General features: G+C 40.6%; 2 protein-coding genes across 2 annotated transcripts; one reads left to right on the top strand and one right to left on the bottom strand.

Annotated features, from left to right (window-relative positions):
* Positions 1–628: 628 nt before the first annotated feature.
* On the bottom strand, positions 629–10,514 carry fnbp4 (formin binding protein 4). Its single transcript, XM_047391516.1, has 17 exons — positions 10,374–10,514; positions 9,828–9,899; positions 8,400–8,524; positions 8,057–8,231; positions 7,689–7,836; positions 7,470–7,572; positions 7,040–7,384; positions 5,759–5,951; positions 5,513–5,631; positions 5,320–5,424; positions 4,656–4,789; positions 3,551–3,711; positions 2,471–2,754; positions 2,248–2,365; positions 1,852–2,045; positions 1,245–1,402; positions 629–1,140 (listed from the first exon to the last, which is right to left on the bottom strand). The coding sequence occupies exons 1-17, from the start codon at positions 10,495–10,497 to the stop codon at positions 1,050–1,052; spliced, it is 2,649 nt and encodes an 882-aa protein (XP_047247472.1). The 5' UTR covers positions 10,498–10,514; the 3' UTR covers positions 629–1,049.
* A 336-nt stretch (positions 10,515–10,850) lies between these two features.
* LOC124883972 (seipin-like) lies at positions 10,851–13,344 on the top strand. Its single transcript, XM_047391503.1, has one exon. The coding sequence runs from the start codon at positions 10,853–10,855 to the stop codon at positions 12,101–12,103; it is 1,251 nt and encodes a 416-aa protein (XP_047247459.1). The 5' UTR covers positions 10,851–10,852; the 3' UTR covers positions 12,104–13,344.
* Positions 13,345–13,659: the final 315 nt, after the last annotated feature.

Genomic DNA, 13,659 nt, shown 5'->3' on the forward strand with positions numbered 1-13,659 from the left:
GAGCCAGCCTTCATCAGCTGGAGATTTTTTAAGTCCCTGGATCTGATGCTGCTACCCCAGCAGATGATGGCAGAAAAGATCACACTCTCCACAATAAACTTATAGAAGATAAGCAGCATCTCACTTACACTCAAGGACTTAAGCTTCCTGAAGTAGTCTGCTCTGTCCCTTCTTGTAGATGGCTTCACAGCTGCATCTACACACCAGTCTGTTGTCCAGGTGAACACCGAGGTATTTATACTCCAACACCTCCACGTCTTCTCCCATGATGGAAAGTGTTTGACCTATTCTTGTTTCTCTTCAAATCTACAATAATATTCTGTTTCATTCACGTTCAAGATGATTGCTTCTAAATGCTACACAGAGGTCAACCAGCTCTCTGTACCAAGCTTCTGGTCCATCTGATACACGCCATGACTGCAGAATAACCCCATGGATCCTGAAATACATTAAAAGCCCGTTTTTTTTAAAGGTATTGTGAATAGAAAAAACAAACATGCTTTTAGTAGTTAAAAAAATTTTTTTTTGCCTGTATTGGCCTTGCTTCCAAACTTTTCACTCATTCTGTACATGTTCATTATAATAAAGCCTTTAAAAATGTAATTTTTATTAACAAATTAAACAGCACCAGCTTTGAAAAAATTTAATAACTTCTTACAAAATTTACAAGTCCAGTGACAATCCCTCCCCATTCCAACAATTTGGTCTATTCCTTCCTTCCCCTTTTATATACATGAATGTAAAAACAATCCTTAAAGTAGACTATTCTGCCTAAAATCTGTGGACATCCAAACTGGGTCTATATATAAAAAGGTGAACTTATTACCGCAACACGTTTGGCACATTTACAGATCTCATACAAAAACAACAGGACATTCAAATCCCCTTAATGAGAATGGCCTGCCATATAAGGGCTTCAAAATGTCTCTGATAAGAACGAAGAACAGATAAGATCCACTGATCATTAAATCTGGATCTCTTCAGAGGGATGATCTTATGGTGAAGGTAGGAGTGGATTTACAAATGCTGCCTGGGGGCATCGTTAGATGTTATGTGATATTCATCAGCTTCCGTTTCTTTAAGCGGTCCCGCCAGTCCTCTGGTAGAACCTCAAAGTTGGCATTCTTTGAAGCTTTTCCCCTAGAAAATTAAAAATGCAAATATTAAATAACCACTAAAAGGCAGAAAAAGAGAAAAACAATTTAAAAGCACTGATTCAAGCTCACAATGACATAGAAACATACGTCATGAGCTGCTGCTGTTTCCACTCCTCAATGCTTTTCTTGTTGAGCAAATCTCTGTCTTCATCACTGGAGCTACTCTTCTCCTCCTCATCCAACTCCTTTTGGATGCTCTGCCACTTCTTCACCAGTGAAGGCATCCTTGTCTTACTCTTCTTTGACTACAGAAAGAAAAAGCAAAAGTGAGGAAAAAATAAAGTGACCAGATTTTATAAGTTTAACCAGATGGATACAAGAGGATTGATGAATAAACTGTTGGGTGGGTGGATAGAGGGATGAATGGTTGAATAACCAAAACATATACAGAAAGCCAAAGGGCAATTTAGAGAGACCAATTAACCTAACAGTCATGTTTTTGGGATGTCGGAGGAAGCTGGAGTACCCAGTGAGAACCCACGCATGCACGGGGAGAACATGCAAACTCCATGCAGAAAGACACCCGGTCAGGAGTCGAACCCAGGACCTTCCTTTCTGCAAGGCAACAGTGCTACCAACTGCACTGCACCATCGTGCAGCCCCAAATTAGTGGTGTTACCCCTTTCTTTTTCAAACCTAACCTAGAAAACCCATAGATGATAGGAACCCTGGCCATAATTTCCCCAACACCAACCTTATCTTTTTTTGTTTTCTTGGTCTTGTCTGCAGGTAAAACTTTGATTGCAACAGGTTCAAAAGCTGGCTGGGGTGGAGGCAGCGGTAGCTGAGGAGGTAGCACTGGCACAGGCGGGGCTGGAGGTTCACAGGGGACCAGAGGGGCAGCCACAGCCGGTATACCCCAGTAGGCTGCTGCTGACATTAGAGGCGCTGCAGAAAAAGACAAATTTCAGGTTTAAGTTGAATGAAGATGAATATTACATAAGATTTTTGCGATCGTCTGAAATGGTTGCATTTGTATTGTCGTAACGGGTGCATGAACTATTTGAATGAAATAGCAAAAAGGAGGTGGGATCGTTTTGTGTCTCCAACATAAAACATAAATACTGTGGAGGTTTTACACTATGTTTACCTGCAGTAACAGGTGCCTGGGTGTAAAGTATGGGACTGCTACCGATAGTAACAGTTTTGCTTCCCTGACCAGCTTTCCGTTTCTGACCCTTTCCAAAAGGAGTAGTTGACTCTATAATCTGGAACACAAAGAATGAACAGGGTTCATAGTTCATAGTTAATAACAAAATATGGCAAATCACATATAAACGAGATGAAAAGTATTCAACTGATTGCTTCTTCACCTTCATGTTAGCAGGGCCAGACCTTCCGCTGCTGTCCTCCTCCGTTCCAGGAGCTGGGGGCTCCTCTTCATTGTCGTCATCCACATCCATCTCAACCTCCATGATCTCTTCATCGCTGTCAGGGGGTGGAGGAGGGGGTGGGGGAGACTCTGGAGGTAGAGGAGGCGGCGGGGGTTCGCTGGAGGGTGGAGGAGGGCTGTTGGGAAGCGGTGGCTGGGATGGGGACCAGAAGGAGGATGCACTGGGCTGAGGAGGTGGAGGCGGAGCAGCAGAAGAAGAGGATTCTGTTGAAAAGTGGGAACATAGACAAGTGAGTTTGCTCATTAAATCAGGTGGAGAATGCACAGTTTTTGTTTAAAGTAGCATATTTAATGATGGCATCTCTCCCTTACAGACAAGAAATATAAACTTTGATCCCCATTTGACTTCCATGCTTCAACAAAAAGATGTTCCTTAAAATGACATGTCCAAAAAGGCTACTGTTATGTACTTATAGCAGTAATGCATCAATAAAGAGACTAAAGTATTTAAAAAAATTTTTTGTCAAAAAGTAAGGACATGCCTCCACTGCAGGAGCCTTTTCCAGAAGCCTGAATAGTTTTCTGGTGCCATTTTCTACCCGTCATTTCCACACATAGAACCAGGATCAAATCAGCTTAGCAGGAAACAGTCCTGGTAGGTAGGCAGTACTTTAGGTATACAAGATTAAAATGAATTGGATGAAATATAGATTTCTGCTTTCAGCTGACCGTGGGGACAGAAAGTAGGCGCTCTAGTCCTTGTCATTTTACAAGGATTTAAACTAATGCTATTGGATTATTTTACAGTCCATGTGTTCTAAACTACCGATTAAAAACAATCATGATACCCTCCAAGATGGTGTATCATTAACAGGCTTTAAGGTTGAAAGATTGAAAGAAACGAGGCTGTAGCTCTGGGTGTAGCTGACACAGTTTAATTATTAAAAATGTAATGTCACAAATTTCTTCTCAATTTAGAAGAGGGTGAAGCATTTTTTTTATGTGTCAAGAGCAGCCAAAAAACAAGAGAAAACTTAAGATACAGTGCTGACAGACTGACCTGTAGCCCCACCAGCTGATCCAGATGTTTTGGTCTCCTCTTGGCTCCGATTCTGTGTACTTGAAGTGTCCACTAGGTCCTCCTCCTTGTCCTCCTCTGTTGGAAACTCCCACTGGGAGGCACCAGTCCGGTCCCTCACATAAAAATACCTCCTGTGCTCTCTAAAGAATGGAACAACAGACATAAAAAACAACAGTCTCAACCACTGTCCTTAAAACCTTCAGATCGACATGATCACCCTGTGACAGTGGGGCAAGGAAGTAGACAAAATGGCAACAATAGGGAACAGGAGTGTTTGTATGGACAGCAATGTCTGCCATCCAGGACAAGGGCCCAATTAAGGTGTCATTATGGGTGTGGATAGGGGACCCACCTTTGCTTTAAAGAAAAAAATAATGCAAAACAAATCATCTCTAGGTCCCGAAAGTAGCTTTCAGCAGCTCACATCATGGTTGTCACATTTGTTCTGTTTTAGACAACCATTCCCTCCCAGATTCGGGAAGAAACCAGGGGGGGAAACACCATTATCATATTCAGAAATCACATATCAGGAAATAAATTACACAATCCATTCATTTTACATAAAAAAACACAAATGATATTTATATAAAAATCAGGAAGACTGATAAAATAGAGTTGGTCTGACCTTGTGGATTCCCGTCATTGCTCCATCTTCACACTTTGTTTGATGCATGACACTTGTCGCTTCCCGGGCCTCACTCTGTCTGCTTTGCATCATGGGAGTTGTAGTCCTGTAAAGTGCAAAGCTCTCCCACGAAACCAACCCTCCTAACATACACCCCTCCCAAATGTTTCACCGAATGAACCCATAATCGGGCTAAACAGTCAGCAACAGGGACATGGAGTCCTCTCTTAGGCAGGTCTATTTAACAAGAAGCAGGCTGGCTCAGAGTGGATGCTCCCTTAAAGTTTGTACCACAGAAACCTGAAGTCTATTTCTGGTAATCCACTCGGACAGGTTAAGTTTCTCCCCGAGTCATGTTACAAAGTCTGCAACCTCAGGACAGAGCAGGGGTTGTTGTGACAGCGTAAGATTTCTGGGGGACGAGGGAGGTTATAGATGTGAAAGGTAAGGAGCGCGTACCTGTCCCAGTGGCAGGACCAGCCTTTAGGGGTGGCGTTAAGTTCATAATATTTTATGTGTTCAGCAGCTTCCAGCAGCTTGCGTCGAAGATACGCCCCGTTCAGAGCACCTTCCCTCCAATCAGCAATCCGTGTCTAAAAAAAAAAACAAAACAAAATGAACAGAGAGACAAAGAAATAAGAGACAGGTACAATAGTCAGAAGAATACCTGAACGGGTAAATGGATATGAAAACAAGAAGACAGAAGAGCCAAAGCAAAAATGGGAAAGAGTAATTAACCCTTGTGTGGTGTTCAGATCTGTGGGACCCATTTTCATTATTTACTGAAGGAAAAATGATACAATTAATGTGAATTAATTGTAAATTTGTTTCCACTCATATCATGATTTTAATTAGGTGTTTGATTGTGAGGCATTAAAAATCATAAAATGCAACGGGTCCATCAGACCCAGAAACATTGGCTGAGTAAAAACAATATGAACACCATACAAGAGTTAAAGTAAGTTTCCAGAGTGGAACACCTTGTGATGGATTATTATGAGAATCTAAAATATTAAATTCTGCCACATGCTTGTGCAAAATGAAATGACAGGAAGTGTTAAATATTTCAGAAGTCGCAGTCAGATGGGTGCAGCAGGGAACGAGAACATGAACCATCGCTCACCTCAGTTTGGAGCAGAAGCAGTTGAAAGTTTGAGATGGTCTTTTTGTTTATCCCCAGGAACTCCATCTTGCTAGTTAAGATGTTGGCCAGTTCTCCAATCTGAAACTATATTTTAAGCAGTGAAAAAATGTTGATATGCACCAACAGTTATATTTCTATTTAAATGTGACAATAGTGAGAATGTTAAACTCACCTTTAGCTCAGGAGTCTCCACCTCCTCTTTGTTGGGAAGTTTCGAAACCCCCGCTTCCTCTGAATTCTCCGTTTCATTTCCTTCTCCTTCTACAACACTTTCTGAAATTTTTGGCAGTGCTGAAAGACACAGAAGAGGCTCAGAATACAAAAATAAATGTTACCAGTGAGATTTTCAGAGCTATAATTAAAATCCATGGAACTGCTGTTATGCATGTAACCCTCCACATTAAAAACTGAAACTTACTTGTTTCTGCGTTGTCCAGAAAGTCCGAACCTCTGCTGTTGGAATCTGGGCTGGCAACGCTTGGAAAGACAGTCTTCCAACGATTCTTTTTCAGGAGACCCCCACGAGATCCAGCGGCTTCTTGGCTGGCCTCGGACATTGGACTGGAGCCCCCTGCGCTCCCATCACCCTCTTCGAGTGCCCGAAGCTCTGCCTAAGAAACAGGTAAAAACACTGGGTTAACATCTTGAACACTGACATTTTCATTTAGGGTTGGTCCGCCATTGTTGAAATACAACCGGTTGTGGCCTAAGTTTAAAGTCAAAAGGCAGTCGTGAAAGATTTTTACCTGCTTTGGTGCAAATGAAAGGGACAAGAGGAGAGAAGGCAACTGTAAGAGAACCTTTTAAAAAGTAATATGAGACTACTGATTGCATTTACAACATTTTTCTTCCAAATACTTCCCTAGTTTTACACCCTCCAAATGTCTTTCACAAGTGGCAACAGGGAAAAAGACTGAGTTTCTCCAATCTGTCCAGGCTGTTCAGCCTCTACAGCTTACCATTCACTCTTGACATTACAAGAATGTTTGCTGTTTCTTCTAATATAACCCTTAAAAGTGTAAAAGTTTCTGCTTCTTAATGCAAGAAGGACACAGAAAATCACTCTCAGCTCTGTAGGTTAACACCACTTAGGTTATTCATGGCCCTGACCAAACTTTCAGAAACAGCAACCTCAAATGAGGGACAAAAATCTGCAAAAGTCACAGATTCAGAAGCAGCAGTTACTGCTGCACAAAAGGCAGTTGTTAATAGCTGTGCTCTCCCTGTTTTATTTTATTTTTTTTAAACCTATCTTCTCTCCTTATGATTTGGTCACAATATTGTCAGCTCCCAGTGCACAACAACTTAATAACGACATCCTTTATTACTTCCATAAACATGTGCTGTTGTGTGACATCAACATTCCCCTTCTGTGCACGCGGGTCGCTTTGGGGTCAGGAGCCGTTTAGACAGAAGTCTGATGGCAGTCGCATTTAATTTGGTGTTTGAACAACCACGCAAATTTTTTTTTTTAAATGTAAAAAAAAACAACTTTGGAATTCAGCAAAAAAAAAAAAAAAGAAAGAAAATCGGAATTGAGCAGTGAGACCAGCAGTCTGAACATAGTCTAAGTTCCCAGGCAACTTGTTCTTTCAATGAGTGGTAAAATGAAAGAAGTTTAAGTCTGTCAGAGAAAACAAAGACAGCTTTAAGCTCAAAATAATATCTGCAAACTCTAAAAACAAAAAATAAAACTCACCTTCTTTCTTTCTAGAGCAAGCTCCAGTTCCATTGTGTCCTCCTCTGCTTCCTCTTCAGCCTCTGATTGGTCTCTTGACACCTTCTTATTAGAAACATCTTTCTGCACTGTGAGGTCTGGGTCTGAGTCCAAAAAAGGTATAGAAGGAGATTCTGCAGGCCTAGCAGCTTCTCCATCAGAATCTAAACTGTTCTCAGGCTCATCCAAACCCTTCAACAGCCTTTTCCTCCATTTTTCCTCTGCTTCCTTTACTTCAGAAGGAATTAGTGGACCAAGGAGTGAGGCAGCCACTCCCTGATGCTCCTCCTCTTCACTTGTCAGAGCTACAACACTCTCTACAATCTCCTGTTGGCATAAAATGCAAAAATGACAGTTACAAACATACAAGCAATAATATTATGAAATAACATACAATCTAAATGATACTCACCTTCACTTTGGTCTCTTTTGAAGTTGTTGAAGCTACAGCAGTAGCAGCATTTTCTTCTGAATAATAACCAGCAGGTACTGTGCCATTCCCATTCACGCTGGTGCTGCAAGGAAAATCACAAACTACATCAATAAAGACAACAAAACCCAAGCACTAGCTATCAAAGGAAAAACATGCTACTGATACCAATGAATAATTAACTTTTTCTTTTAGTTTTACCTGTTAGCATAATGTCCCAGGCTTTGCACCTGATCAGCTAAGTAGTGTGGCAGCTCCCAAGAAACCTCGTTGGTCAGTGTGTTCCAGTAGTAATAGCAGCCAGAGTTCTCATCCCAAACTTCCTGCCAGTCTCCCATCTCCACACCCACTGCAATACAAAGATGCACATCTTGGGTTGTTTTGAAATAATTGTCAGAATTATAGTCGGGTACTGATCTGATCGCGTCATAGCTGGATCAGGGGCACTACTGTACCATAAACGTTGCCTATGGAGAAGAACTCATAAGAGAATGGTCTCTTCAAGTGACACAATTAGAATGACTTATAAACTTCAAACTTTAAACTATTAAAACCGCAAATATTATTACCTCCGGCTAGTGAACATTGCGTATTGTACTCAAACTCTGTGCTTTGATGATCGTGTCCATCCGGCGCAGATGGCTGTTGAGTTTTAACCTCAGGTCGAGGTGGGGTGGCATTTGAAACCGAGGCAGGAGCTGCTGCATCATCTGTACTGGGCTGAGTTGTGATGGCATCAATTTCCTAATGTGGGAGAAACAGATTTCTTGAGCCACACAAAGAATACCAAGACCTTAATTTTCTCACAAATTATGAGAAATTATCATTAAAGAATTAAAGAGAATATCTTACTTAATTCTTAGGTTATCAAAAGAAAAAAATAGATTCAATCTATATTTCTATTATACTCACGGCCATAAAATTGGCCAGGGTACTGTCGATGTCTCCTGGCTGGCTGTGCTGAGAATTTACAGCTGAACGGCTTCCAGCATCTTCTTCATCGCTGTCTTCATAGGCTCCAAGCAACGACAACCCCTCTACATCAGAATGAAAAACAAAATATGCATGTGAAGCACCTGCAAATACTACATGCAGATCAACACTTTCAGTTGTCAGAATATTAGGTCCATTTCTGCTATTTTTACATATTTGTGCATTTTTACATACAAAGAGACACCTGTAGGTAAACTAGTGTCGAGATATATATATATTTTTTTAAAGTTATGGTTCAAAAAAAATTTTTTTACATTGTAGAATTCCACAGATTTTAAGTCCTTTCAATATGGTGCCAGAGAAAGTGTTTGAGGGTTTGGATTATCTCCGCTGCCCCTCACTCACCTATTGTTTTGCAATGCCAGTCAGCAAGCTAAATAAGACCTCTAAAATACTTTTTTTCTTAGTTCAGAAAAAAGATAAAGTGGGTTTTTTGGGAATATATCCAATGGTAAAAAACACACAGAGCCATGGTGTGTAAACCAATCAGTCATTAACATAATGTCATTTAGCAAGCTACTTCCTCTCAAACAGCTGACTGTATGCTGGCTACAGGAACAGATAGCACAACTAATCAACCAATTAATATTAGCTTGTTAGACCCCTAATTTTATTTCATGAACAGCAGAACGGAATAAAGGGATAAGATTCTTCAGAACAAGTACTTAAAAAGTACTACTGCATTTTACAGGTGTTTATTCTATAACTTTGATTAAGTCACAATAAAAATCAATAAATGTTATAGATAGAACAGCAGTAATACCTCAAATGTGATCATTTTAGCAGCAGTGGAATCAATAGGTTTGCTCTTTTAAATAAAATAAATGAAGTCCTCACACAGTTTTGTTGTTTATGTAAATACCATGATATCATCAAACTGTGGTATTTTTCCTTAAGGTTCTCATACTACACGTATCTCATATCTGTCCAGACCTACATCCCACTGTAAGATGCTCACAATTTGGGGACAAAAGTTGTTCAGCAGTTTTGTTACGCTTGAAAAAAAAAAAAAAAAAGCTGTTTTGTCAACAGGCTTCCAATGTGAGAATTACTTCTTTATGGCGGGCCTGCATTAACAGCACATCCCAACGGATGTTTAGAAGAATTGTACATGAAATTTGAAATAACAGTGCAATATTTGAGAGAAAACAGTTTGATCTCAATTTTCCTTGGCTTTTTTTTTATTTTTATGGAATGTTATTTTTAGTCTACCAAATAGAATCAGGTCCAAGGAGTATATTTTATGTACATTTCTTGGGGGAAAAAACAAACAATCGGCCATAAACTGCCCAGATTTCTAACAACTACTGTTTAACATGTCACTCAGATTAAAACAATTAAACTCACCTGTGGCTTTTACTGTTGGAGCCTTCATGTTTGTGTGCTTAACAAATCTATGTCCATCTCCGTCCTGTTCATCTACAAAGACGCAGAAAAACTGCAATAAGTAAATCTTATCTTGTAAACCACCTTAGCCGATAGCGTTGCACAGACTGACAAACTGGCTAGCTAACAGCTAATCGATAACGTAACATCGACAATGTCTATGTTTCTCCAGATTAAAAAATTAATACAACAGGTTATGGGTTTAATATTGTTTGCTTAAATCTGAGCTGTCTCAGCTTGATATACCTTCCTATGGCCTGCCAATTAATCTGAACCAGCAACGTTATTTTAGTTGCTACGCTAGCTTAGCACTATAGCTTAAAAAAAAAAAAAAAATTCAAAAGTTTTAAAACACAACGAAATACATTACATGAATCGTAAACGTCGACTAGAACCAGACAAATAATATAGTTTAATATTTTAATGTTTTAAAAGGGTAAGCCTCGTTCTTTTGGTCTCGAGGTAGGCTTCCGCCAACATGCTATTATGCTAGCATGCTAGAAGTACCATCAGATCCCGACGGCGCCTCTTCTCTCTCTCCGGTATTTCCACCGCGATGGCCAGGTGGAGAAAGTTGTATGATCGTCCTCCGACCAACGGCTCCTCCTGCGAGGCGACTTTTCTTACCCATTATTGTGTCTGTGAAACCAGACTGCTTCTTTGGCGTCGACAGCAGAAGCTGAACTGCATCAACTCAAGGCCAACACAAAGGAAGAACTACATCCGTTTGCAACAAGATTAACGTCCGGGTCACAGAGTCACTTTTATTTTTTTTATAAGTGCATCAGAAGCTAAGTAGCTACGGCGCCAAATAGTAGTCCGCGTCGACCTGAAATGGGTCAAAACACTATGTTCGACGACAGATTATTTTGTCTTGTTGCCCTGCGTAGCGACAACGTGTCTAGATTAACAGTCGGACTCTTAAGTGTGAAGCTAGTTAAACAACGTCGTCATGGGATACAGTTTTGGATCGGAGCCACCCACTAATGCAAGAACATAGCGATCCACCACATATACAGCTGTCCACGGGACTCCAAAGAGGACCAGCAGTCCAAACCAAGAGCTCCAGACCAGACACGATGGGGGTAGCAATGGGACCGCTGCTTCACTGGCTGCAGGATGTGGCTTCTGTGACTTTCAACAAAGCCCGACGGACGCTATTTCAGGCCGCCATCCTCTTCTGCATCTTGTGTCTACTGCTATGGGTGTCCATATTTCTTTACGGGAGCTTCTACTACTCCTACATGCCCACTGTGAGCTTCTCCACTCCTGTGCACTTCTACTACAGCTCTGATTGTGATGCTGCAGAATCCGGTCTGTGCTCCTTTCCCACAGCCAACATATCTTTCATGAAAAATGAAAGGGATCAGGTGATGGCCAACGGTCAGCCTTACAGAGTGTCTTTGGAGTTGGAGATGCCGGAGTCTCCAGTGAATGAACAGCTGGGAATGTTCATGATCAAGATGTCCTGTTACACCAGAGGTGGGAGGACTGTCTCGTCAGTGGGACGATCAACAATGCTGCATTACCGCTCCAGCCTCCTGCAAACTCTGAGCACTTTATTCTTCTCTCCTTTCCTCCTGACTGGGATGGCTGAGCAGAAACAGCTCATAGAAGTGGAGCTCTATCCTGATTACAAGATAAATGCCTATCATCCCACTGTGGGTGCAGTCATTATGATCCAGTCCAGACGGGTTCAGATCTACTCAGCTCAACTCCGCATCCATGCTTATTTCACTGGTATACGTTATCTTTTGTATAACTTCCCCCTGACATCTGCAGTGATCGGAGTGGCAACCAACTTTGCCTTCCTCAGCGTCATTGCGCTGTTTGGATACCTACAGTTCATGTGGGGTGGGCTATGGCCTCCAGACCAGGTCAGAGTCAGGGTCATGATGGGAGACAACACCCGGATCCAGAAGCGGAGGGAGGAGGCTCGGAAGCGCATGGAAAGGGAAAATTCACAGAAAGAACTTAACGCTCCAGCGGTGATTGGCTCAATGAATGGGACATGTGATTTCCAGGAAAATAGCACCGTAGCAAAATCTTCATCTGAGAACCCCTCTGTATTCCCAGATGTCTCTGGGGCAGAAGCTGCACTTACTAAGGAAGAAGAGTCTCATGATTCAGAAGGACCCGAGGAAACTGATGGGTCAAATGGGCTGAATGGCAGCCTTCAGTCTCAACCTGGAGAGACAGCCATTCGCCACAGACCTGGACCTTGGATGAGTCTCTGAACGATAGAATAACCGTAATATTGCATATATTCTTTAGCACTTTGAATGTAGAAATGTAGATTTAGACTAAAGCAAACCTACAACCTGTCGGAATTCAGTCCGAATATGTGACCCATGTTGCTTAAGACCTGTGTCTTATTGTTTTGTCGCAGTTTAAATTTGACCTCTGTTGACTTCTTTACTTTTGTTGCAATACGGTTACAAGTCAAATGTTGGTGAGATTTGAGTTGCCTAGTTCAGGAGGTGTTACATTCCAGCTCTGGCATGTCGGTCGGTTGTCCAACACACCCTTTTAAGTGACTGAACCTGCTTGTGTTTTATCTCTGGATTATGGTATTTTCCAGAGATGCACCGATCGGGCTTTTCTGGCTGATACAGATCTGCGTTTATAGACTAAAAAAGGTTTGAGTTCATGATGCATTTAGTAATAAGGAAAAAAATATAATTTTTAGTATTTGATCTACCAGTCACATCAATACAAATTGGCACCTTCCCGATCTCTGATCGATTAATGAATCCTTGTATTTTCTGAAACCACAATCACCCCTAAAAAACATATTTAAGGGCCTTCTAATCATATATACTTTAGCTTTAATGTCTTTAGAACTGAGACATTATTTTTATGTAGGTGCCATGCAGTTGAAACAAAATTCAGGTGCATGTGACTTTTGCTCACAGAAGCTCTTTCAAAGCAATTTGATTTGGAAATTTTGCCCAACAAAAAGCATCTTAGTTGTTACCAACTTTCCATAAAAACATTGATCCAGCCTGAGGGAAGCAATTTGGACCTTTTTGTTTGGTAATACAAAGCCAGGTTCTGTCTCAGTGTAATTGGTGAGTTGAAGCTTGAGTATTTTAACAGCAGTTGTTCATTCTTGTTGCATATCTTTGTAAAAGTGCAGTTGGCGATCTTGTTTTTACCAACCAGCTCATATAATTTTAGACCGGTGTGTTCATTAATATGTTTGTATTTATTAGCGTAGAACATGGATATTTGAAGTTACTGTTGAAGTTGACGCACTTGCTAAAGGCGATGCAGGTGTTGTATGGCTAAGCCTCTGAGTATTTAACCTGAGCTTTGGATTTCATTTTTATTGTTGCTCTGAGTTCGGTTTTTTGGATGTAGGATTTTGTACCAGAGATATTCGCAGATATGTTTGATCTTTTCAAAAATATGTACAAATGTTATTTATGTGTTTGAAGAAACAAAATAAATATATCTATATATAGATATATAAATAGTTGGGACTTTATCTTTGTGTAAAACATGAGCTTTCTCCATTTGTTTTAGGCTTTAATGCTAAATTCATAAAATATTGACATTGAGTACCACAATTTACGATTTAAACAACTAAATCTGAACTTTTAAAATAACTTATGTTCTTAAATGATTAAATCAGTTATATGCCACAAATGCAGTGCAGTAAAAGTATTGCCCTCCTAAAGATTTCCTAAATGTTTCAGATCATCAACCAGATTTTAATATCGGACAAAGATACCCTGAATAAATACAAAGGGAAAAGCTAGCCAAACCAACCTAGATCTATGTGAATATA

The sequence above is a fragment of the Girardinichthys multiradiatus genome, chromosome 2 (assembly GCF_021462225.1).
Source record: "Girardinichthys multiradiatus isolate DD_20200921_A chromosome 2, DD_fGirMul_XY1, whole genome shotgun sequence".
Taxonomy (NCBI): Eukaryota; Metazoa; Chordata; class Actinopteri; order Cyprinodontiformes; family Goodeidae; genus Girardinichthys; species Girardinichthys multiradiatus.